At 36.0% G+C, this 26,257-nt stretch overlaps 1 protein-coding gene across 15 annotated transcripts in view; it reads right to left on the minus strand.

Annotated features, from left to right (window-relative positions):
- Positions 1-26,257, minus strand: part of PDLIM5 (PDZ and LIM domain 5) — a 140,286-nt gene that overhangs the window by 39,918 nt on the left and 74,111 nt on the right. For 3 of the 15 annotated variants that reach the window (XM_088133049.1, XM_088133048.1, XM_088133053.1), the window contains 10 exons: positions 25,888-25,905; positions 24,768-24,940; positions 23,206-23,242; positions 20,246-20,275; positions 14,696-14,803; positions 13,695-13,799; positions 12,598-12,726; positions 10,950-11,159; positions 8,405-8,545; positions 6,517-6,651 (listed from right to left, as the gene is read on the minus strand). In XM_088133049.1, coding sequence (XP_087989175.1) covers positions 6,517-6,651; positions 8,405-8,545; positions 10,950-11,159; positions 12,598-12,726; positions 13,695-13,799; positions 14,696-14,803; positions 20,246-20,275; positions 23,206-23,242; positions 24,768-24,940; positions 25,888-25,905 — 1,086 coding nt within the window. Of the gene's footprint in view, positions 1-6,516; positions 6,652-8,404; positions 8,546-10,949; positions 11,160-12,597; positions 12,727-13,694; positions 13,800-14,695; positions 14,804-20,245; positions 20,276-20,641; positions 21,574-23,205; positions 23,243-24,767; positions 24,941-25,887; positions 25,906-26,257 lie in introns of those variants that run through there. The other 12 variants (XM_088133044.1, XM_088133042.1, XM_088133050.1 and 9 more) reach the window with 10 other exon arrangements.

Below are 26,257 nucleotides of genomic sequence, written 5' to 3' on the forward strand. Positions count from 1 at the left end.
TCTTGCTAAGGATTCCTTTGGCATTCCTAAATAACCACTTTGAATTGAAGCTGTAAAGCAGAGGTGCTCTACTCTGAATGGCCACACTCCAAAAGTAGGCAAAGGCAAGACAAAATGTGAGTGTGGTCAAAACAAAATTAAAATTTAATTTGGGGAGGATCCCATGCACTCTGGATATTCAGAATGTGGATCCTCACTACAATGCCCTGCATTTCTTACCTAATTTATTTTACAGCAGAAACCCATGTGTGAGCAAGCTACCTGAATTCCAATAATAGTACTTGCATCTGAAGTTATGTGTGAAGTCACTGTATTCATGGTTTCAAGATATAGAAACTTGCTTTAAGTTATCAAGAAATCAAATTAGAACTAAGTGTAGGCAAAAAAAATTATATCATTAATGACATAGCAAACTTTAAATTAGCTACAGTGACTAATACATCAGAGCAACAGAGACACTTAAGTCAAAGTTAATGAGATACAGGAGAGCTGAACCCTATCTCAGCTACTTGCCTACCCATTTCTTGTATCTCTCCCAGGTAGAATTAAATCTATCAAGCAGATACAGTTTTCCAGATAACAATCTTTGTTCCTTTCCCATTCTCCTAAATTACCATCTTCTTTCTGAAGAACAAGACATATTTCTCAGGCCTTTTAAAAGGAATAGACAGACATTCTGTCACTTCCCAAGTCACTTTCTTTGTATATGAAATTCAGTAACTAAGATCTGATACAATGCAAGACAGGATTGCTTTTTAATGAAGAGAGACATTTTTAAGATGGAGAAATTTAGGTTACAGAGTGTTTTAGACTCCAAATTGTGACATATTTAGTAAGACAGATATCCCCTCCCCCAAAACTAGCAAAAGCTATTCATCCATTTTCAGAAAATAGTGAGACATCAGCTGGAGGTGTACAATCAAAGAAAGTGCCAAAATTTCAGCAGGACCACCACTCTGGTTTTTATATGCCATAATTCTTCTAGCTTAGGCCCCCTGCCAAGAGGAGTTGGCTTGCCCATAAAGATTCTGGCCTGGCACTGGCCATTTTGCTGTATTTTTTCAAAGTGAATGTTCCTAAAATTAGAAAATTTCCAGAAATAAATAAGCTGACATAAAAGCAAAGTGTTCAGAATGGAAACCTTATTCAATGCTCTCTGCAATCTAAAGACACACACAAAGCAAAGCCATTACCCAATATGATTTGTGCTTTCTGGTCAGTCTCCTCAATATTGGCTTCTACATACTTTTTTTTTAAGCTTGTGTGCCAGATAATGGTTTTCCTTGGTTTTATTATTTTTTTAATCCACTTAACCTTGGTTCAGTTGGCCCATTCAAGATTGGCCAAGTTCTCTTTTTATATGTGTTTATAGGTATTGTTTTTCTTTTATTTGTAAGCTATCCAGAGTCATCAAGGAGTTGGGCAACTGGATTAAATAAATGTCATGTTATATAATGCACTGTGTGGCCAGAAAAAGTCCCAGAATCTCACCCACAAATTGGTATTTTTACTTAGGCCTTAAAAATAATATTCCAAACTGATACAGTATCTCTTTATTAAAAACAACTGGCAAATTAAACAAAATCTGTCAGTAGTATGGTATATGCAAACTGCTGTGTGACTCGCCCAATCTCTAGAACTAATGCACCATAATTTACCGAACACACAGGCTAAAATGTTCATTTCTTAATCTTGGCACACACATAGAAATTTTAATATGCTATGTATAGTACAATCTCACCTATGTTTAGGATATATTTATAAGGACTGGAGAAATGAAGTAAATGTATTTTGCCATGTCATCATAAGCCCATGACTGATGCAAATTTTAAATCAGATTCTTAAATTCAATCCAGCAACCATCTGAGTTACAGAACAGCTGATTTTATCTTCAACTGGTAATAGGGAAAAAAAATCTTTTCAACTATTTGAATCCTTTTATGGAACTCCAGTTTTACTTGTTAAGGAACATTGTCACATAACACAATTCTAAGAGTGAGAGGGACGAACAAGAAAAGATGAAAGACATCCATGTCATTCTCTTACTCAATATCACAAGAAAGTCACTGCGACTCAGAACCTTGATTTATCAAAAGCAATGTCATGATCATAGGTCATAAGTTGTCAGACTTTAATTCAGGCAATTGTACAGATGTTATCAATATCTGATATATAAAACTTTACTAGAAGGATTTGGGGCAATTAAGTTTAACACCTAGGGATGCAGGAAACCTACAGACAAATAGGTTATTTCTTGCTTTAGGTTCCTATAGGAACTTGAATGGAGTCTGAATTGGCCCAAAGTAACGCCCAGCATTACCTTCCCATTCACCCACTGGAGTTAACGAGAGGCGTCTACTTTGAGAATCAATTTGCATATTAAAAAAATTGAGCAGAATTTAAATTTAAAATCACCCTAAACTGTTTTTTTAAAAAAACAAACAAGCATGGCTTGCTCCCAAGTACTGTTGTCAGACACAAACATAAAAACTTTTGCAGGAGCAACTCTCTGATCTTGGCATAATGCCCTATATGGTTATTTGGTATATTTATTTCAAGGACTCAATAAATGTCTAAAACAGCATTTCCAAATTGTGGCAAATTCCCTGTTTAGATTTTGAGTCATAGAATTTTCCAGCCAGTACAGCTTTGCTGAGAATTCTAAGATCTCAAGTTCAGAAATCTTGAAGTTCCCAAGTTTAAGAAATCCTGATCTAAAAGGAGTTAATTTCATTATTAGTAACAGGAAAATTTGACAGACATGAACACTTTTTTTTTATAATTGTTGCTTTGTTGCCTTAAAAAAAAACCTTAAATATGATTTCTAAGTAAAATAAAATATCAAGATTTAATCTCTACAAAGTGATCCTACTCTCACTTATGCAAAACACTCTGAATTTATCGAGGGTCACTTCTAAATGGCCATTGATTGTAGCTAGCCAGATTTATCACAATTTTAAGAGTTAATCTGCAATCAATTTTGAATTAAAAATTAAGGAATAGCTTTATTTAAATACATCTAAAATTGTTATTTTTTAAAAAAAAAACACTTATTTTAATAAATTAAAAATCCCTCTATTTTGCAATTTCTGGAATGTTAAACAAAGGAAACTATTGTAAAAATAAACCTATCATTTCACAATGGTTGTTGCTATGAGAAAAATATCTGGAAAAATTGTTTGGATATGGCAACGTAAAAAATGCTTAGCACCAGACTCACAAAAGACACAAAGAACAAATTCTACTTCTTTCCTCCTAATCATGTTCTATTTGTGTTTGTGCTTTTAAAAATAAATCTCCAATGTAAAATTATAAAGATAAATGTTTATATTGCTAAAGGCAACCTTGTTCTAATGGATCCTAAGGAAAAAGAAGGAACAGCTAGGCATACCAAAAAAATAGAATAAGTGGGGAAGATAAGTAAAGCAATACAATTCAAGATTTTATTTTATTTTTTTGCCTCCTGTTCTGCTAAAGAGTATGCAAAAGTGTGAGAATCCAAATCATTATCACACTCAAATGTCTCTTTCCCAGATACAGAGTATTTTGGGAAAACAGCTTTCTAACATCAGTCTAAAAAATAAGCAATTTCTTTTTTCTATGAAATTAAATTTTATGAAGGTGCTAATTATAGTATGCTAATAAGGTTCTCCAACAATGTCTCAAGCTCAACAGATCTATTGGGTCAAAATTATTTTTTGCATATGTTACGCTCTACATCTATTAATTCTAAACTATGATAATTTGATTTGGCTTCCAGTTTACATTGCTGGCTGGTGGATTTTATTTGTGATGGATCATTAGTTATTTTCTTGTTTTTTATGATGTTTGTGGATTGTGAGCCATCAATAAGGTTTGGCAAGAGAAAGATGGCCAAGAAATATTTTGGGAATAAAATGCAATGGGTAACTTCTGGAAAAGAAGAAATAAGATTCCTCTCCCTTCCCCACCCTTAATATTTGCCCCACCCTCACAATTTGCTCATGCTGCCTAGAGAATTCTGGGAGTTGAACTCCACACATCTTAAAGTTGCCAAGGTCAAGAAATACTGCTTTAGAGGAAAACAGTTCCTTGAAGGTGGATTCCACTCTAATAAAGCAACAACTGCCTGACACATTAGGAGATAATTAGAAGAGTTTTCATGCAAATGCAATGCGGGCACTAACTTTGATTTGCAAATTAGAAACCTGGTGAACAAGGCATTTCATTCCCTCTAGAGTAAATTCCCCTCCCTTGCTTTGCCTGTAGAACACTGATCTTAGTTCAAGCAATAGTTTCAATTTTATAGGAAAAGAGGAGGAAGCTGGAAAACTATGCATTATTCAATAGCTTGCAGAGAACCTGAGTTACACGTGTTTTCTCAGAACAATCCTTCTCCCATAAGTCTAAAGCACTTTAGCTGGTTCACCCACATAGTTTAGCCAAGATTTTATAAAACATTAATTTGAAGAAAAAGACATAGTGGTTTGGGATGGTTCACACGTTATTTCTAAATACATCATTCTTTTTGTGGACTGCAAAATATGTTTGCACTCCAAACTAACCATGAAATACCACTGGGAAAGAAACAAAGGTTTTGGAATGGCCTGCAAAATCTCCAGATGAAAATCTTCAGAATTATTATTCAAAATCTTTGAGGAAATCTCAACCCTGTAGCACATGCAAGGAGGTCTAAGAATATTTCTGAACTACAAGAATTATGCAAGGAATAGTAGGGAAAAAATTCCAAAAACGACAATAGAAAAAAAAACTTAAGTTGACTACAGAAACTGTATTACAAAGCACAGATTGAAAGTGTATCCAAACTTCTGCACTGTTTTCTTATTTTGATTCTATAAGCAACTGCCCATAAATAGAATGTTTACATTCAAATTTGCAGGAACATGTGATTAATTCTGTACCACAGATCAGTTCCTGTTCACCTAGGGATTTCCTGAAACACACAATTTGACCATGGGTGCCCAAATTTTGCATGCAACTGTTGTCTAAAAGGCATGCCTAGTCCATTACTCTTGACATTTTCTGGATGTGTCTGCCGTAAAATCCAGGAAGAGCAAGTGAAGAATTGCTTCTGAGAGTCTTCAAAGATATACTCAGTTCAAAGTATACTATCAACAGGGGATAGAGAACTACAGAAGATATTGCAGTGGTCAGAAGCATATTATGTGTGCTGTCAGAACATGGCAGATGTAACTGTTATTTAAAAGGCACAGGCTGTAAAGATTACGTTCAGCTGACTGTGTTTCTGTAATGGCAAGTTACATTTTAGGTTTATTTTTTCTCCCCACTATTTTCTCATACATGCACAATTTTGAAAAGGCTTTTTTTTTCCTTCCAAACTTTTCTGTACCTTGCTATTGTGAAATACAGACAGTAGTACTTTCATACATTATGAAGTTATCCCAAAAGTAGCATAAACTCAGATCTGGAGAGGATCAAATACAAAGGTTTATGATGCTCAGCAGGAAAAAAAAAATCACAAAAAGGTGGCATTCCACTGATCATGGAAAAGATTTGAAGGCTGTTACAATCTTCAATAATAAGCCCTTATATATTAACATTTGGATGTTCTGAATAATATGGGCTTATGAAGCATTTTAACAGTGAAATCATCCAAGCGACCCAAAGAAACGAGTTTACTAGACACAATTAATGAGCTAGCTGCATCTAAACCATCAAAACATCTGCTTTGTTGGTTAAAACAAAGCTTCTAATGTTATCATAGCTTTTGTCAGGAAGTATGACACAAAGCAAAATGTGTCACCCCACCAGAAAACGTAAAGTGCTTTATGGAGTAAGTGGCAAATGTGTGAATCATCTTTTATTTGCTGCCCCATTTCCCAACCATTGCAGTCAGACTAAGTCAGTAAATATCAGGGGAATAGGAGGAAAAAACCCTCCCTGTTCTAATAATACTCCTTTAGAACAACATGTGGTTTCCACACTGAAGGAAATTCTGCCAGGACCTCAATCCAGAACTATTGATTCCACTCTAGTAATATTTTCCCACCTTGGAGTTAACTGAAAGGTCATACTTCTTAAATAAAGGAAAATTGTTCAGTGCCATGAATCACATCATAAATTCAAAATGAGTTGAAGGACCACCTCCAACCTGAAATATCTTAAATGATCCTGATTTGAATAACATGACTCGTACCAGTAATGGACACAACCCATTTATAAAACATTTTGCTGTAATGACTGCAATATTTTAGCACAGCATAACATTAAAATACGACTTTTCTCTCCCACTCCATTAGTTTGAGACAGATACTATGCTAGTACTGTAGTGAGTGACTGCTACTCATGCACAAAAGTTTTTGTGTAAATAAAGCGGTAAAATATCTTCCTCAGCTTTTAAAATGAAGAGCTTAAGCAAAAAGAAATCCTATAACTTTTATTACAATAGTGTAAATGGGATGTAAATGCAAAACAATCCAAATAGCCAGTGAGTTAGAAGATACAAGTAAGGATGAGGTAGAAGAGTCAGGACAATTTCTATCATAATTTGACTACCTCCACTTCCTTTGCATCTCCAGAACACTTGTAGATTTCCTTGATGGCCTTGTGCTTTCCAGAAGAGGAGGTTTAATAATAGGAGTAATGAGAAGGGCATCCAACAGAGAACGATAGCTACTGTGATTGGAGAGTCTAGCAAGCATTTAAAGACAGAAGAGAAGGAAACCAGTTATCATAATAAAACAGAAAGCTGTCCATGCTAGAACTGAGGAAATAAAAATCCTCTTCCCTTTTCTGGTACTTTAATGATTTAAAGTGACATTCACTGCTATTCATTCATTCATTCATTCATTCATTCATTCATTCATTCATTCATTCATTCATTCAATTTATAATACCTTGTAATGCTCCCAGATCTTGGACAAAAGAATCTGTAGCTCAGACCTTACTGAAATCTAAAGCACCTGGAAAGATCTCCCCATCCTGTTTTTTCATGACACATTAAGCAAGTCAATAAAGAAATTCCTATGTGTTCAATCGATTACAGAGACATTTGTACCAGCCTCATCTCACCATGACTGCATAAATACCCAGGGCGCACAGGACAATTCTACACCTCCCTACTGCTTTCAGATACCAACCCTGCTACAACATATAATGTTCCCAGATTCTGCGCAGCAGCAATTAAAATTTGTCAGATGATGACCTGTGTCATAAACTAATCTAAATGAGCATCTAGTTCATCATACTAGCGTGCTCTGCCACATACTAACCTTTATGCCCCCCACACCCATCTAAAGTTCCTACCCCTTTTAGATTTGCTTGGACTGTTTTTATATATACTTTCTGATTTAATACATATATTTTTATATCTTCTAGCTTTTCATAATTTTTCCTTTAGATCCCTTTTAGATATATATTTTCTATTTTATATCTTTTAGCTTTTTATTATTATTTTTCTGATGCATTTTCTATGCTTTTTAAATTGACTGTACCCCACCCCCCTTATGCTGGTCTTTGACCGTAATAAAGATTTGATTGATTGATATGTGTTCAATCTAAATATATCTTGGAAAAATATATTGTTGCTTATGAGAATTATGAGCCTGGAAATGGTATATGACCTAGTGATTCACATGCAATACTGTACTATTATTAAAATATATAAAGATAGCTTTAAGTTCAATTTATACCCATGCAACTTTAAAGGCAGTGTGATAGAAGTGGTTTGTCATTGTTTTCTTCCAGGATCCTCTTCCAATTTCCCAGTCTGGCCAACAGTTGGGTCCCTAGACAAAGTGCTAATTGGGATCCACCCTGCTTAGTTTTTGAGATTAGCCGAGGCAAGCTAGCTGTTACCGCTTAGACAGAATTATATGCCAACAGGGTAAATTCAGGTTTCAGCAACATTGCTATGTCAAAATTAGAAGGTTAGGTCGAACAGTTATTTAAATTTCAAACACAGAAGCTGCTCAATTACCTTCTATGAATTCATTTAAATAATTAGAATGATACACCATACATCCTGATTCTGTCTCCTTTAAAAAATCTCAAGGTGATGGAGTTTTTCTTCAGGGCAATCAATTCAAGACATAATCAGAATTACCACAAAGCCCTACTCATTGGGATAGAGGCGGTCAAATATATGCATACTGTGTGTGTGTGTGTGTGTGTAGAGAGAGAGAGAGAGAGAGACAGACATGAACAGATTATATTACTGGAGACAATTTTCTCCATTGTAGATCCAAGTAGCTAATCTGTTCCGCAAAAAAAGGGGTTATATTGAGACTCAGTCACAAGATCCAACACTGTGAATTAACTGCATTAAAAGTGCTAGCACATATTTCCTGTCTTAAGAGCACCCAAAACTACATCTCACATATTTCTGAATGTTGTGCTTCTCTCATGGTATTCCTTTATCCGAATGATCCAATGGAATGTCTACCTGGAGCGCATCAACACAGCAGCAGACACAGCAGCAGCAGCGCTACTCCTAACATGCGTGGTTGCCTCCATTGGAATTGAAGGAAAGGGCATTTGAGGAAGTGTTAAACTACTTCCCAATGGATTTTCCAGTAGCAATTTCCTAGGATACAAAATTCAGTTCAAGGGAAGAAAAAAACTGAGACTGAGATAACTGTACATGAGCACAGGTTATGCATACAATTTCCAAAATAATCTGAAAAGAATAGCAGCACACCAATGCATCAACTTTTTCAGAAACTTTAATAGAAACATTACCTTGAAGTTTGGCCAAGTTAGCCAATGTATAGGTTAGAGTCTTATATTCTGGTATCTTTCGATCCTTGACACATTTGGAAAATTGCATTTAGGTTACCTAAAGTCTTCCAACTGGCAAGCATTGGAAACAGAACTCTTGTATTCTTAGTTTTCCTAATTTGTTCAGTGGGACCTATGTCCAGTTAATGTGTGATGGGCTTTGCTTTGCAGCCAGATCAGCACTGCTTTTCAAGCACATTGTTAAGCACTGATCTTAATAATGTAATCTCTTTTTAATTAAAAAAAAAAGTGCATGGGATGATGATTAAAATACATGACCCAAATACCAACCTGGGGAACTGACTGGTGTTACACACGTAGTTATCAAAAGCATCCTCATTTAGCTATTGAAGCAGCAGGTATTTACGTACAGTAGGTATATGACTGGAACTTGCACTAAGCCAGTACAATAGTATAAGCAGCCTTGAACTCCATAGTGAACAGAGATCTTCATCTAAGTTTACACAGTCCCCAGCTTAATTTCAGAAATCCTCTATAAGATTATCGGTTCATATATCTAGCAAGAGTAACTGTTCTCTGGAAGCTAGCTGGAGAAGGAGGAAGAATTTGAACAGGGAAGGCAGCATCAGAAACAAAGACAAGATGTGGGTCTGAACCTACCTACCCTTTCACTTTGATTCTGCCTACTGCCAGATTTCAGGCACCAACAGATTAGTCTGGATGTTTTATGAAGGCTTTCATAGGGGAGGGAAAAAAAGCTCTTCCATCTTACTGAGGTGTGGCAGCTTGAATGAAGGGATTTTTGATCATCCCAGAAGAAGTGCAGCAACATTTGAAATTCCATGTTTGTCTTCTTAAATTGCAGCTTGACGTCAGCACAGCACTTTTGTCAAAGGCAATTATAAAGAAAAAAGTATATAGTTTCTGATCACTTCTCCCAAGTTTAGTGCAGCTCATTTTATTTCAAATTATTTGGATCAATAGTTAAAAATGTTTAAAGAAGAATTTACTTCAGGTGTCCAAAAATGTAGCTGATCTGTCATAGAAAAAATAGTAATGGAGGAAAATGCACAAAGCTATGCTGAGCAACACTTCTTAGGAAGTTCTTGGAATAAATGTAATTTCAAGATACTGCCCTCCCAGGAAAAATCAATACAGGTGAGGTTGAAACACAGTTACTGCTTAGTATTAAGCTTCAAAGAGATTTATTATATTCAGTTTGTTTGGTGCACAACTTATTGACATTGAAATAATAGCCATTTCCTATTTCCTAATATTTTATTTTGACTGGAAAAACTTGTACATGGGCATGCTGACACTTTGGAAGATACTGTTTTTCGATCTTTGCCTTGGTAGACAGCAATTACCAATAGAGACGAATATGTGTAGCTCAGGGTTGAACTGTGGAGTCCTTGGGGTTCTCTGAGCTTCTTTTCTTGCAAACATTTCATTACCAGACTAGGTAACATCTTCAATGCTAAAATGCGATAGGGTTTGCTCTCTATTTATATACTGTGGCCTGCCTTGCCAGTGCTGGTGGGGGTTTTGTTTTGCTCCTTAGGTAGTTCCTTGATTAGCATATGTTTACTGCTTGATTGTGTGCCTGGTGGTAACCTTTGCTTATCTGGGGGATGATTGCTGGTGAGGTGATCTTCTGGTCTTTTGTCTCTTTTGAATAGTGTGTAGATGCTGTTAATCTCTATGTGTCTGTTAATTGCTGCCTTGTCTGAATACCAGGCTTCCAAGAATTCTCTTGCATTTTTGGAGTTAGCTTGGTCTAAAATGCTGACAGTTTCCCAGTTAAAACTATGGTTCAGTCTGTCCATGTGTTGTGAAATTAAGGAGTTTTCATCATGTCTTCTGACTGCTAGCTGGTGCTCATGGATGTGCATCACCAGCAACCAGCACCCAGATAAGCAAAGGTTACTACCAGGCACACAATCAAGCGGTAAACATGCTAATCAAGGAACTACCAGAGGAGCAAAACAAACAAAAAAACCTCCCACCCCCACCAGCACTGGCAAAGCATGCCACAGTATATAAATAGAGAGCAAACCTCATCCCATTTTAGCACTGAAGATGTTATCTAGCCGGGTAATGAAATATTTGCAAGAAAAGAACCAAGCTCAGGGAACCCCAAGACAGCAATTAGTTTCCTCTCTCATCATAACTGTTGTACATAATCATAAGATAAACAGAGAGGCTCCATGTCTTTTAAGTAAGTCTTAATAATGTTAGGCTGTGAATACCTGCCAGTAAATGGAGGCACCGATGTGGATTTCTCAGGCTGGACTGTCAAAGTAGATTCCGTAGAAGCAAGAGGAAACACCAGTGGCTCAAAGGTCTGAGTTCCCATGGTATTCATCATGGGTAGGCACTTTTTACGATTAGCTTCATTGGTCCCCAACTTTGGAACCAGGGCAATCAATTCAGAAGACCCAGTTTTTAGTCTTCTTGACCTTAATTCAATTAAGAATTAGGTTTAAACAGATACTATATTAACTGCTTAATGAGTAATAGCAAATAATTAAAGCACTGGAGAATTTTTTAAAAAGAACTAACAGAAACATTGAAGGATCTGTGATCTAGAATAGGCTTTCCCAACCTAAATGCTTTCTGGATGTAGTAGACTCCCAAAATTCTCTCAGCAATGGTCCTATTAGTTGGGAATTCTAAGAATTAAAGTCTACAAATCTGGACATCATCCAGGTTGGAGAAGGATGATATAGAAGAATGTAGCATTTTAAGATTATCCAATGACCTATTTTTTTTCTCTGAAAACAGTCCACTTTCTAAGAAATAAAGGGGAGTATAATCATGGTTTTCTTTCCCAGAAGTGACATGCTTCTTCCAGCTTCTGACAGTCCAAGATGTCTAGGCCCTAAAAATAGATGCTACAATCCTTTCACAAAACTTGGTAGGTAGGAGTACCATAAATTATACTGAATCAAGGTCAGTTGACATACCACAAAAAGGTTGTCCAGACATTGGTGAAGAGGAACTAAACTATTTGTTTCTAGGGAGGGATAAACATTTTTTTTCACTGAAGGCTCAATATACATGATATGCAACACTTTTTTCTTTTAACAGAAATTGATTCTAATGAAATAAATGGTAACATGATTTTTAAATATTATTTTTTCATAAATTTATGAATCTGAATATTATGTCTGTATGAAGGTGTTGGCATCTTTTTATTTGATCTGTAAAGAACCACAAACATATGACCTCAAGGACTATGTAATACCTATTTTTTTTTTACTCAATATGCTGCTGCCATCTGGTGGAATAAAACATCTTTACTAGGATGAATATTCAAATTATTATCCTCAAGTAGTGTTAGCTTATGGCCTTTCAACTAACTATATATAGTCATCTTGGGACATTATTTGACAGTACATAAACTCCAGATCTGCTTCTAAATAGTTTAATATATATACTTATATTGCTTTGGAAATTTATCTTTTTATCAAGTCAAAAAGAAAGCAATATTACTGAACCTCTGGCAGAGTTTAATACTCCTTTCTCCATCTCGTCACATAAAATACCCTTGCAGGCACAGAAAAGATGCAGAGCATTCTCCCTCCATAAAGAAAGCATGCAAATTGGAATGTGTCACAAGTAAGAGGTGAAAAGTAGTCAAAAAAGACACTATCGGAAAGAAAATAATGTTCTAGGTCTTTTCCCTTAGTTTTCCAAGCTGACAAGCATTTTGCTATCTCAAAGATTGTAGCAGTTCTCATGGATTTTAAAAATGGGGCTGGTTGGCCACAGTTAGGAATTATTTAAAGAATTCCTGCACCAAGCTGGGATTGGAATGGATAATCTATACATCCCTTCCAGCATATCCATTATATGATTTTACAAACAGTACACAACTGACACATTTAAAACTACCTAGTGATAACTGATGCCGTTTTGGACACAATGGCCATGTGGCTGTTAACACTCAGAATATGAACTGTAGCAGGTGGATAAGGTGCACACTTGGGTAAGGCTTCCAATGGATTGTTGAGAAAAAGTTCTCTGAAGAAGGAAATGTATAACACAGATTTAGAACATAAAGCTTTCTAACATTAGCTATTGATCTACAATGCAATTAAAATCAGTTTGACTTTAAATCTTAATATTTGTATTGTATGTTGGTACAGCATTATATATAACTCCAAGTGTTCGTATGTAATTTGGATCATACCAAGGAGTTACTTCAACAAATGTTAAAAGGAATTGCTCCTCTACAAAACTGGCTATATCTACCTTAAGCTAAATATTTAATATTTAGTTGGTTAACACTGAAGATAAAATGCTGGGATAGACTGAATTCTGAGTTTACCCTTACAGCTCTTCATTCTTTATAATGTATTATCTCCAGATTTAGTCAATATTAGATTAAAAGATAAAAATTCAAATCAAATTCAAATCCTCCTGATGGTATCCATTCAAGTATTTTTGGCAATACACCAAAGGAGTTTACCTTCCTCCAAGGGTGCTTGTTTTTTAAAAAAATTATTTCCTAGTTTAGCCAAATGTTTGAAATTCCCAGGTGGTCCAAGTACTAACCAAAGCTGACTCTACTAAGTTTTTGAGATAAGTCAAGATGGGGGAGGCACTGCCACCTATGGAGACTCCACATTTAGAATAGCTCTCCTGGAACAAATGAGAACTAAGTTATGTCTAGCAAAGACTAATTTGATTTAAAAGACTAATCTTACATCTGGTTCCACCACTGACATTTTCTAACCACCGTATAATTTTTGGTATCTTTTAGAAGTGATGGAAATCCTATTGGTATTCATGTATAAATTCAGAATGATATAATTCTCCCTCAGACATTATGACTATTAATAATATTCTCAGATTACAATTCCAAATAATTTCTAGAATTCTACCAATGAAACTGTAGTTCAAATCTAGGCAACACAACTTCTAATAGAAAAACAAGGTGAATAAAGAACATATTATGATATATATTGAAGAAACCAAGAAGTATTTACCTCCTGAAAGATGGAGCAGAGATATTAGGTCCAGAAAGTGTGGTAGAAGAAATGGCAGTAAGAGCTGGTTCTATGGTCACAGAACTAGATGCATTTCCTTCTGCCCTGTTTCATGGGAGTTTGTTTCCGTTCCATCCCCAATCCGAGAATAAGTCAAATGTTCAAAGATTTTTTTCCCCAAAGTTTATATCTACACATTTCTTTGGATATACTGCAAGGTTGTGTGAGTTTTAATACAGTGAAACACTTGATTAGTATGCATGTTAAATTTGAAGTTTGTTGCATTTGGTATAGTTCCTACTATTTTTCTAAAACAGTCAAGACTGAGTAAACACACACAATTTAGATCTGTGTGACAATTCAATAGTTAGATAAAATAACAGCAGATCCTCGTGATGCCCAGGTTTTATCTTACATCTGAATGTTCTGAATACATCCTCAGAATAAGTTTCAATAAAATTGAAATAGCATGCAGACCTAATCAGATCTAGAATAGCAATTGTTTCATTTTTGGCAAACAGACACAGAAAAACATCCAAGAGCATATGTCATGTCGCTTTGGCACATTACTACTACTTTGCGTCCCCACTTCAACCCCACAACAAAAGAGCATCAATAACATAATCTCTTTTTTTCCCAGCAGTTGAGATCACAGTAAGTTTCCCTTGATCTTCTTTACCACCTAGCCACTTTCCATGCAATAAGCACAGAACATATGAAGGATTATGATGTGTGAACGTGCCCTCTATGTAGAAAAGAAGCAACTGTAGTTTTTCCCAAAGCCTTGAGTCTAATAGTAATTGGTAGTAGCTGGTAGTAGAAGTGGCGATAAACATAGTGCTCTGACTTTCAAATGTGATATTTACCCAATCAAGAATGCGCGTGACTTTTTAAGATATTATTAATCGTTGTATTACTACATGGTACAAATGAGTTTTCATAACAAAGGTTAGGCATGCCAGTGACCTGTGAATTGATGGAATCATGAAAGAGAAGCCAACCTTTGAACCTGTGGTGGTAGTGCTGACTGTTGAACTTCTTCAGGTATTTCACAGATCTGAGTAGTTACATGATGGGACTGTTGAGCTTCTGGTCCATTCGTTAGATTTCTAGATATGATTTATATGTAAGAATAATACAGAATGCTTGTGTTTTTAAGTCTAGCTACTGTAGAAAATACAACTTTTTTTATAGAATAAAAACAGTAATAATAAGGCAATCAAATACATTACAGATTTTTTAAAAATTTAGCTTTAGAAAGAAACAGATTTAACGTTTGATCTGCCCTACAAAGCCAGGATATGTAGATGGATGGGCTGCCCCCCCCCCCCCATTTCAGCAGCTATCAGTATTGATGGTTATGCCCATCTGCATCTGATTCCTGGCAAAATAGCTTTATAAAAACTGAACTTGGTAAACTTGGTAAACAAGAATAAGGCACAGTTAAGGATTATCAGAAACAGAAGGAAAAATGGTAGGAGCAATGGGACATAAAGATCTGGGGGAATCAGTTTGTAGAAATATTTATGGCTTTGGGGGAAAAAAGGCAAGAATAATGCAAATACTGTGCCTGCATTGATATTAGCATAATCTGTGGGGAAGGCTCAAGAAGGGACATACTGGATAACAGCTGACGCTGAACAGAATCTGGTAGTTCTTTACAGTGCTCATGTGTTCTAGCAGAAGGAACAAGGATCCAGGTTTCATTGTGATAGGAAAACGAAAACAAATATATACAGGCCTATGCAAAATTCACATAAAAATCTTGGAAGCAACTGAATGGCCCTCCATTCTTTCAAATGGTAATACAGTGGTATCAAGAATACGATGTTTAATTCTGTGATGGGTCCTTCAAACCCTAATGAAATTAGATATTGAACTCAGAAGCTGTGTTCTGTAGGATCAAAATCAATACCTTTTCCCAGACTGAGAAACAGAAGTTGCATGGCCAGGGCTGAATCAATTTATACTGCTGTAATTGTATTTTCATTTGGGGGGGGGGTAATGTCACTAGATGTAACAGCCTATGGCTCTATGTATACATTTAATAAATAAACTAATCAAAGCTTTTTTCCGGGCTGAGTAAAAAAACCATCTAGAAGACTTGAAGGGGCTACAAACTTTCTGTGAAGATCAATATAATCCAAAATCTAAGGTGGTAAAGTTTAATGCAAACTCCTATAGAAGCAAGTTCTGATTCCAATTATCACAAAGAATTAGGACCATTCTACGAACCATGGAGAACAGACTTTAAAACTTTTTCACTGTACCACCAATATATGTCTTACACCTTTAAAGAGGCAAGCATGGGAGCCATATAGCAAGAGATTAATCAGTTTAGCTCTAAAAAAATATTACTGGCAGTGGACACAGGGTTACCACCTCCACTGACTCTCAAAATACAATCCTAGGTTTAGTCCTATGAGCTCAATTAGTGACAATTTTGGATTGTTTGCTCCAAACTATGAAGGACTGAAAACTAATTCCTAGATATTTAAAAGCCTGTATTTGTTCAATGCTGGTATTATTTATCGACCAATGAGGAGTATGACTGGCAAGTCTTTTGGTGAATATCACTATTTTTGCCTAAGGACTGTTGATGACAAGTTGATGACCCAATTATATCAAGCCATAAGGCTTGCTTGCAGGGAAGAATTGTTGGGTGCAGAACAGTAATGATGCAGAGATGAAAATAGTTTGTGCTATGAAGAGGAAAAGACATATAAGGGGAAAAGGCAGACTGACCTAAAACAGCCCTAGGGAAAAAACAAGAATGTGAATATTAAGAAGTACAAGAAAAATAGGTTACAGACATAGGAATAATTACAGAAAAAAACACTTTTCTTAAACAGTGCTTTCCCACTTTTGCAAAAGCAATGCATTCTTTGAGTGAAGAAAAACATAAAAATGATCCAGGATTGATTTGCATAATACCTTCCTGACCCTACAAAGCTACGAAAATGAAAGACAACCACCAGAAGGCTAACTAAAATTATCTGGCATCATTTTTCTGGTAAATGTTCTGGTAGATAATTTGGTAATTATTGCCAGATACCAAAATAGGCCAGAATCCTATTACAATAATGGCTGTGGCAAACAAAGGAGAATTCAGTCTGTACTTTCACTGTTTTGCAACTTTTTGTACAAATTTTATTCATTCCAATTAGGTCTACCCCATGGATGATACAAAGCATTTTTACCAACTTCAGTTCCCAGAATTCAGTCATGCTATGTTGAAACTCTGAGAGCTGTAGTTCCAACACATCTGGAAAACACCATATCAGTAAAGACAGATGTTTAGCCATTCCCACCAATTTGCAATAATCCGAACTGGCACCACTGGTGAAACAGTATGAGGATGAACTAAAAGTAATCCTGGATATAATATCACAATACATTGTTCAGAGTAGAAATCATGCCACATGCAACCCTTGTGGTTTGCAACTATAAAAACACTGGAAAAACATTAGCCTGGTTTAAAAGATAGGCCAGGAAAAAAGAAATGACAGATTACTGTGAAAATTAATTTGTAGAGCCTATTTATTGCCTTCTGTAAACATGGCTCAAGTACAAGATTAAACATTGAAAAGCCAGTATAAATAACAGTTTAAAGCCCCAAAATAATGATAGCAGAGTAACTAAGTATCCTTTGAAGAGCATTTCCTGAAGTGCAGTGTTCAGCTTAGTATTGGTCCTTGGGGAAAATAAACCCTAGTCCTTCGAAATACACAAACAATTTTGCCCAGAGTGTGGCAGTTACTGAAGGGGAAAGAGGAAAAAAAAAAGATTCCTCTAAAGCTTTCCCACTGGGAATTGGGCAACCTAAGCCTTCAGAAACTTACTTTACTCGTTGCAAAAGTCCACCCATCATTTGGTGCACATGCATGTTTACATTTTGGGGCTGTAAAAAAAGTACTAGAAAGAAAAAAATGTTCTGTCGCTATATAAAATTTGGGAAATCCTGATTTAAAGTAATTTCTAGATCTGCCATGAATTCCATCTTCAATTCCACTGACTAGTCAACAGAAATGTTAACCTGGAGAACAGTGGCTATCATGGCTAAGAAATCGGTGATTAAGTACTCCCCAATATCTCCCATGAATACCTGCAAAATCCCTAATATGTTTTCAGGAGCTCCAAAAGCAACATTTTAATTATTACAGAAAACCACAGTTTCTTTAATTAACTAGTGTTCATCCCATAGTGTATGATGATATAATAACATATTTTCAAGTGTTCAAATGTGCGTCAGGACATTCCTTTCTTACAGTAATCCTGCAGGTCAATATTATCACTCCCATAACACAGATGGGGGAGATCTACAGTCGTGTGAAAAAGACAGTACACCCTCTTTGAGTTCTATGGTTTTACATATCAGGACACAATAAAAATCATCTGGTCCTTAGCAGTTCTCAAAAGGAGGTAAATACAACCTCAGATGAACAACAACATATGATATATTACACCATGTCATCATTTATTTTACAAAAAGAAAGCCAAAATGGAGAAGCCATGTATGAAAAACTAAGTACACCCTTACTGCTTCCATAGGTATGAAGAGGCTAACTAGCAGCCAGGTGCTGCTAATCAAATGCCCTTGATCAATTGCTCAACTGAGCAAGTGTGACTACCTCTATAAAAGCTGAAGTTTCAGGATTTTGCTGGTCTTGAGCATTGAGGTATGTGTTAACACAATGCCAAAGAGTAAAGACATCAGCAATGATCTTAGAGAAGCAATTGTTGCTGCCCATCAATCTGGGAAAAGTTATAAGGCCAGTTCCAAACAATGTAAAGTCCATCATTCTAGAGTGAGGAACATTATTCACAAGTGGAAAACATTCAAGACAGTTGCCAATCTTCCCAGAAGTGGACATCCCAGCAAATTCACTCAAAGGTCAGACTGTGCAATGCTTGGAGAAATTGCAAAAAATCCAAGGGTTACATCTCAGACCCTACAGGCCTCAGTTAGGATGTTAAATGTTAAAGTTCATGACAGTACAATTAGAAAAAGACTGAACAAGTATGGCTTGTTTGGGAGGGTTGCCAGGAGAAAGCCTCTTCTCTCTAAAAAGAACAGGGCAGCACGGCTTAGGTTTGCAAAGTTGCATCTGAACAAATCACAAGACTTCTGGAACACTGTCCTTTGGATGGAGGAGACCAAAGTGGAGATGTCTGGCCATAATGCACGGCACCATGTTTGGCAAAAACCAAACACCACATATCAGCACAAACATCTCATACCAACCATCAAGCATGGTGGTGGAGGGGTGATGATTTGGGATTGTTTTGCAGCCAAGGACCTGGGCACCTTGCAGTCATTGAGTCGACCATGAACTCTTCTGTATACCAAAGTATTCTAGAGTCAAATGTGAGGCCATCTGTCCAACAACTAAAGCTTGGCCAACATTGGGCCATGCAACAGGACAATGATCCCAAGCACACCAGCAAATCTACAACAGAATGGCTGAAAAAGAAAAGAATCAAGGTGTTGCAATGGCCCAGTCAAAGTCCAGACCTCGATCCGATTGAAATGCTGTGGCGGGGCCTCAAGAGAGCTGTGCATAAACAAATGCCCGCAAACCTCAATGAACTGAAGCAATGTTGTAAAGAAGAGTGGGCCAAAATTCCTCCACAAGGATGTGAGAGACTGACAAAGTCATACAGAAAATAATTGCTTCAAGTTATTGCTGCTAAAGGTGGTTCTACAAACGATTGAATCATAAGTTGTACATAGTTTTTCACACATGGCTTCTCCATTTTGGCTTTCTTTTTGTAAAATAAATGATGACATGGTGTAATATGTCATGTGTTGCTGTTCATCTGAGGTTGTATTTACCTACTTTTGAGATCTGCTAAGGAACAGATGATTTTTATTATGTCCTGATACGTAAAACCATAGAACTCAAAGAGGGTGTACTTTCTTTTTCACACGACTGCATGTAAAACTACACAGTCAATTCACAGAGAAGCGAGATACCAACTAGAAGCTTCCCGATGTATATGTACTGAATAGACTTACTTTGTTTTTGAGCCAATGCTACTGTGGAACACTAGTATAAAACTAAAGCTAAGGTTGGGTAATTATAGAGGTATATATAGTCTATAACTAAACATACAACTACAGAAATGCACTCCTAGCATGAGTAAAAATCTGAAATTTGGGATGCACTGTAGCAAAAATCACTACAATGGTGAAATAAAAGCCACAATAGCATTTACAAAACTTTCAACAGTTTCACAAGCAGGTGGACAATTAGAATGCAGGCCACAGTGTCACACTGCATTACTTTTGTGTACTAATGGAAGACTGCTCTGGTGCACATGCACTGAAGAGAGAACTGATGCTTTATTACACTTGTAAGTTTAACAGTTCCATGATTTAAACAATGAAGTATCAGCTAACCAAGAAGAACAAGTAAAATACAAATTTTAAGAAGTTATTAGGCACTGATCTTCTGAGTTCAACCACACGATGAGTACTGCTTAGTATTTGCCACTGTATTTGGTATTTTTTATGCACATGTGCTGTTAATGTCAGAGAACTGAGTTACCTTAGATCTCCATTCTCAGTTTGACTTTCCCTAGAGAATCAACAAATAGAAAGCGATGACAGTTGTCATAAAAGACAGAATACACATCAGAAGAAAATTCTATGTAGAAAATGTTCATAATCAGGGCAGTTCACCTCAAAACTTATATCTGAGTTTGTTACATGTATGAATGTAAACAAGTCATTTGTCCCTGAAGTTCTTGTAAGTAAAATGGGGGCTCCCTTTAAATGTTAAGAAAATTAAAATGAACGGAAGAAGTGCCTGTTTTCTTTAAGATCTCAGTCGAGCAGCCTGTTCTTATGGCAACAAACTGTTCTTACACCTTCTCAGTAATGTTTTCAAGTAAGTGTATATATGGTACATATGTGTGCAAACTTTGAAAGAATATAAAGAAAAAAGAGAAACTAAATTAAACACAATTATTTATTCAGTCGTTCTGAGCTCCACATAGCATAAATTAGATGAGTATGGATCTGCTATAATACATTATATTACAAAGTAATATGCATGATCAAAATTGCTATTAAGATCCAAACAATCCACTCCATAATAAATAAAACCTATATTAATTTAACTCATACTATTTTCCTTTGCTGTTTTACATGGCTCTTCTGTAACATAGTTTTCACTTGGATCTGTGTCCGGAAGAGTTCCAATGCATTCTTCTACACACACAGCAACATTTCTCTCAAGTAGAGCAAGAGCTGTATAATGCAACTATTGCTAAAACCCATTAACTAACATAAAAAAACCCTCTTCTTCCTTTACCCCTTTGAAAACATTTACATCCTGCTCCAAAATATATCCACCACAGGAAACAAACATTGATTTTATGGAATCCAACCAGACCCATATAGGAAGTGCACACTGATGGTTAAAGAAGAGTTTATTATGCATGTTTTCCAAAGTATGCATTTCTGTAACTTTTTCTCTGTATCTTAGCATAGCACCTTTGTCAGTTAACAGCCAGAGAAAAGGCACCTTAGTTTTTCAAGCCATGATGAATCTTCTGTGCCACCTGCATGATGGTTTTTACAGAGATACTGGCTTTAATCCAGCACACGTTCATCTCATTCTTAATACACTGATAGGAAATGTTTTAAAGAAAAAAATGATATATAAAAGGCTAGACTTTCTCAAAGCTGTTTTTTTTTTTCATTCCTTTCTTTGCAAAGCATTTGGAAGAGAAAGAGGAAGAAAAGGACTCATCATTCATATTTTAGGACTTGGCAAATCATTGGACGTTAAGGACACGTGCTGAAACGCCATGGTGCCAGTCACGTAATTTTGTGTATCTAGGGCCTATGATGTGGAGGGGGATCTTTTCCCTGCAGAAAGAAGTGACAGAAGAAGACAGATAAGAGGAAGGACATCTGCATCTCAATCCATTCTACACGACAAACCAAGGCATGCAGAATTCACACAGGATTAGCAGTCTGAGTTTACACTAATTGTCCTTGCACTCCTGTACAAACTTGCCAACCTTTATGAGAAAGCCAATTTCTATTTCTTACGGTTGTGGACTGACCCTTGAACATAAGCAGCCAATATCGGCTGACTCTCAAAGGCCAGAACAGAAGGTGTTGTTCCTCCCATGATTAATCAACTCACAGTTATGCAAGGTAAGTTGTGTAAAGTTAATGAAGTTAGTTCACCTTGATGCAGAATCCAACTTTTTACCAAAAAAAAAAAGTCTGTGTTCTATTTCTAACACTGCCAACAAATGTATGTGCTAGCACAATTGCATATGATTAAAACTGAAACGTCATAAGCAAGATACTCCATAGTCCACACACCCCAAGCACATGTTCTGCAGTATCTTACAGAACACCAAACACCAGGTAGCGATAACTGAAGGAACTTATTCTGATGGAGAGCTCTTCCATAGAATATACTGTAGGTTTATAAGTCTGCACGGTATTAGGATTTAAATGCTGGTTTTTAACATGAATCAAGACCACACTGCCTCTTCCCATATGATCCTATCTTTTCTCTAAGGTCATCCTCAGAGGCCCTGCTCCAGGTTCAACCTCATGCTGTGGTGGGATAAATAGCTCCTAGCAGTGGGTCTTCTCTCAATAGTATCTCCTTTATTCTGGAATATTCTACCCAAAAAGGCACACCTGGCACCTTCTTTCCTGTCTTTCTGGCACCAAACAAAAGATTCATATTTTAAAGATTTATATTTTGTGTTTCACAGAAGTTTCATGATTCTACAATTATGCATAGATTGTATGTTTAATTATTGTTTTGGTTTCAATGTTTTTATACTGTGATCAGTGTAAGCTATCCTAGGAAACTTGGTAATGATGAGTAGCATACAATTTTTAATAATAAAATTTTCTAAAAGAAAAGGAAAAAAGTACGGGCACAGACTTTGATACTTTATGCTTTTAAATGCTTCCATGTTGTAGTCAATAAGATCAGTTTCTGCTCCAGTAGCCTAAGCAAGACTCATTTCACTGCTAGGCTGCACTCTACAGAAGTACGGAAGAATGAATAGTAGAGATCCAGAGTGGATTTGAGAAATATTTCCAGCCCAAGACAGATACAAGACACAGTAAAATTTCAGATAATTGAAAAAGAATAAACAATTACCTCTAAATTTCTGATTACTATTTCTACTATTTAAAAATGAATGCTTTTTCACTTTCCCTGTTCTATTGCTGATGCTGTTCCATTTTTACATAAGTATTATTAGTAACTTTCCATGTCTATGTAAATATTCAATTTTCTGCAAATTCATTTAAAAAAAATCAAAGATGTTAAATGGGCAATTCTAGGCCTATCCCAATTTATTTTGAAACAACATGCAATAAAAACAGATACCAGAACTTTAAAATGTCCATGATTTTTGAAAGACTGAAGAATCTTGTGACATCTTAAAGATTTTTTCCCCCAATACCACCAAAGCAAAACCATGCAAAATATTTTTTTTAAAAATAAAATCATTAGCTTACTTTATCTTCTTTGGATTCTCTGATTCCGACTCTTTCACTGCAACAAAATAAGCCATTCATTCAGTTTCCATGAAACTGCCATTCTTCATTGATCCATGAAACCTTTACCCTTAATTGCCTTTGAGAGACTAAGATCTAATACATCCTACTGTTACAAATGCCTTATGATACTCTAAAAAGTTCATATGTAGTACACCCTGTCCACAGTTTAAACTGTTATCTAAAGACATTGAGTTTTATAATCCATCAGCATTTATTACATATAAGAAACCATTTACTATGATATATTACAATGTACTTTTGAAAACTTTCCCACTTTCAACGCACCTGCTCTGTAGCTCATGAAGAAGTGAAAAGAACTCAAGTTCAAAGACCGACCTGGGTCACAGAATTAATTTCTCACAAATTTATTATTGTTTCATCCTTTACCATTCAAACTTGGCCAAATATACAATGCTGCTGTATTTCATTACTGTGAATTCACTCTAATTAAAAAGTACAAATTCTCAAATATCACTTTTAGATTTTTACATTTATACAGCATTGATGACAATGAGAGAGAATGTGGATGGGTTAATTACTCCCTTCCTCTTTGGGGGAAGCACAAAGCTGAACTTGGGGGATAAAAAGTAAGAATACTTGAAGAGATTCAAGTATGCATATTATTTGTATATGAGGCTTCTAAGAGTTATATATGTTGATACAGCTTTTAAAAATAATTACAAAGCTATCTTATTTTTAAAATAGGCACAATTAGGAATGCAATATTTATATACACTTATCTCTTTCATTTTTTGTTTGTTTTTTGCATTAAAATGAGAAGCAACTTACACAGTAAAGCAGTTTCAAATCAGTACAGGCAATGAAACAGTTACCCTTTGAAACTGTTAACTGTGCATAAAACCGCATACTACATTTCGTGCTTTAAAAAAAAAAAAAAATTCAATCGTGTGGAAATACAGGTAGTCCTCACTTAACAATGATTCAAAGTTACGACAGCTTTGGAAAAAGTGCTTTACGACCTGTACTCACACTTATGACCATTGCAAACCATCGCACCACCCTCGTGTCCATCTTATCGCAATTCAGGCACTTGGCAACTGGCTGCAGTGTCCTGCAGTCATGTGATCACGATTTGCGACATTTTTTGCTAATTTCTGGCAAAAAATGTCCATTGGGGAAGCTGGATTCACTTAATGGCCACGTGATGCATTTAATGACTGCAGTGATTCGCTTTATGACTGTCGTAAAAATGGTTGTAAAATCAGGTCCAGTCATGTGGTGTCTCGCTTAATGACCGCCCCACTTAACAACCAATTTTCAGGTTTCTATTGTGGACATTAAGCAAGGACTACCTGTAGGCTGAATTAAATTTTAAAATGAGAAAAATAAGAAACAGAAGAAATGGACAGATTTGTCTAAATCTGGCAAAAAATCCACCTAGATATTTTATATAATTTTTAACGTAAAACATAAAACTAAGGAAGAAGGCATACAGAGTCACACACATACGTATTTAATGAGCCTTGAGTTCTTTATTATAGTATCAACTAGTTACTTACTACGTTCAGTGCCTGTGATCTGTTGAAGTATCCGGAAAGAACGTGACTGAGTAGTTCCTGTCCTTGGGTGCCAGTCCTCAGTATCCTCAATCAGTCTCTTCTTGCTGTTGTTGCTATGAATCGGTGGATGGAAAAATTCTGTATTTCTGTATACAATGTGTTTCCGTGGTGGACTAATGCAATGAAGAAGAATAGTAAAATCAGTAAGCGAAAGAGAACTTGATAATACTGACTTTTCAATTACACTGATCAAGGTCAAGATGCTAAGGATCTGTATTTAATATAAATCTTTCTGGAGTGGATGATCCATTCTTTCAAGTTAGATACATTTAAAATTAAAGCAGGTTTCAGCTCTTCCTTTTTTAAGAATTATAAGTTGCAATCAATCTCTATATCAGAACATGCATGAAAGTTAACTAATAATCCATAGAATCCTTCCAATTAGTTCAATGAATAGCTCTTAGTAAGATACCACATGCACTGAATCTCCATATATACCTATACTGCCCTCTAGGAAAAACAAAACAGATTACATTTTCCCACAGAAAAATATTATGCAGAAATGACTCTGGTGCTTCCTTACTCCCCCCCTTGCTATATCTATTCTAAAATATAGTATACTATATTAATTTAATGATAATTTTAAAAAAAATGTTATGAAGCTGACCAACTGGTAAAGATGGTTTGCTAGCAATGCTGAACTGGACTGAGACTACATAATCCTTTACCATATGGATGCCCTCTTTGGTAGATAAAGATAAAGGTGTGGGGGGCAAATTTCTTAAATACAGGACAACTGGGAGGATTTTTTTGTATTGCAAGACAACAAAAAAGGCCATGACAAAGAAAAGAGTTTTGAACCCAGTAGGTAAGTAGGTAGGTAGGTGAAGGGGAAGTGGGGAAGGGAGGGAGGAACGGATCCTATTAACACTACCTAGTAAGGAGGAAGAAGAAAAAAAATTGGAATGGTGCAAAAATTAGTTATGGATATGCAGAACAATTGCAGGCAAGCTGTAAATTATTATCACAACTCTCTCCCTCCCCCACCCCCACCCTGACCAAACATACAGGCCATAGCACATAATTCTGAACTCCAAACAGGCACAATGTTGGCTATTACCGTTTAGGTGGGTTTTTCCTTTTATTACAGTAGAAAGAGCAAGGCAAGAGAATACAAGGAAGTCCAGCATAAAGAGGCAGAAGAAAGAACAGAAAGACAAAAGAATTATAAGTATTCAGTTTAACTGCTGCTATTATTAATAAGTCACCAATAAAATCATTTAATAATTTTATTTTCCCAAGAAAGAAACTGTCTTTCTTAAGCCCCTACCATTTTACCCCCTCAATCCCCCTGCTTAAGCTTGGCACAAAGATGAGGACTGCTTTCTGTTTAGAAGAATTGGCAAACCCCGAACCTGTCAAGTGAGCTTACAGAGTCAGCAATCATATACATGTAGCCAATTACTCCTGAAGCAAAAAAACACCCTGCT

This window comes from Python bivittatus, unplaced genomic scaffold (assembly GCF_059951505.1).
Source record: "Python bivittatus isolate LINGU-HERP-01145 unplaced genomic scaffold, Pbiv_v1 ctg000070_np1212, whole genome shotgun sequence".
NCBI classification, from domain to species: Eukaryota; Metazoa; Chordata; class Lepidosauria; order Squamata; family Pythonidae; genus Python; species Python bivittatus.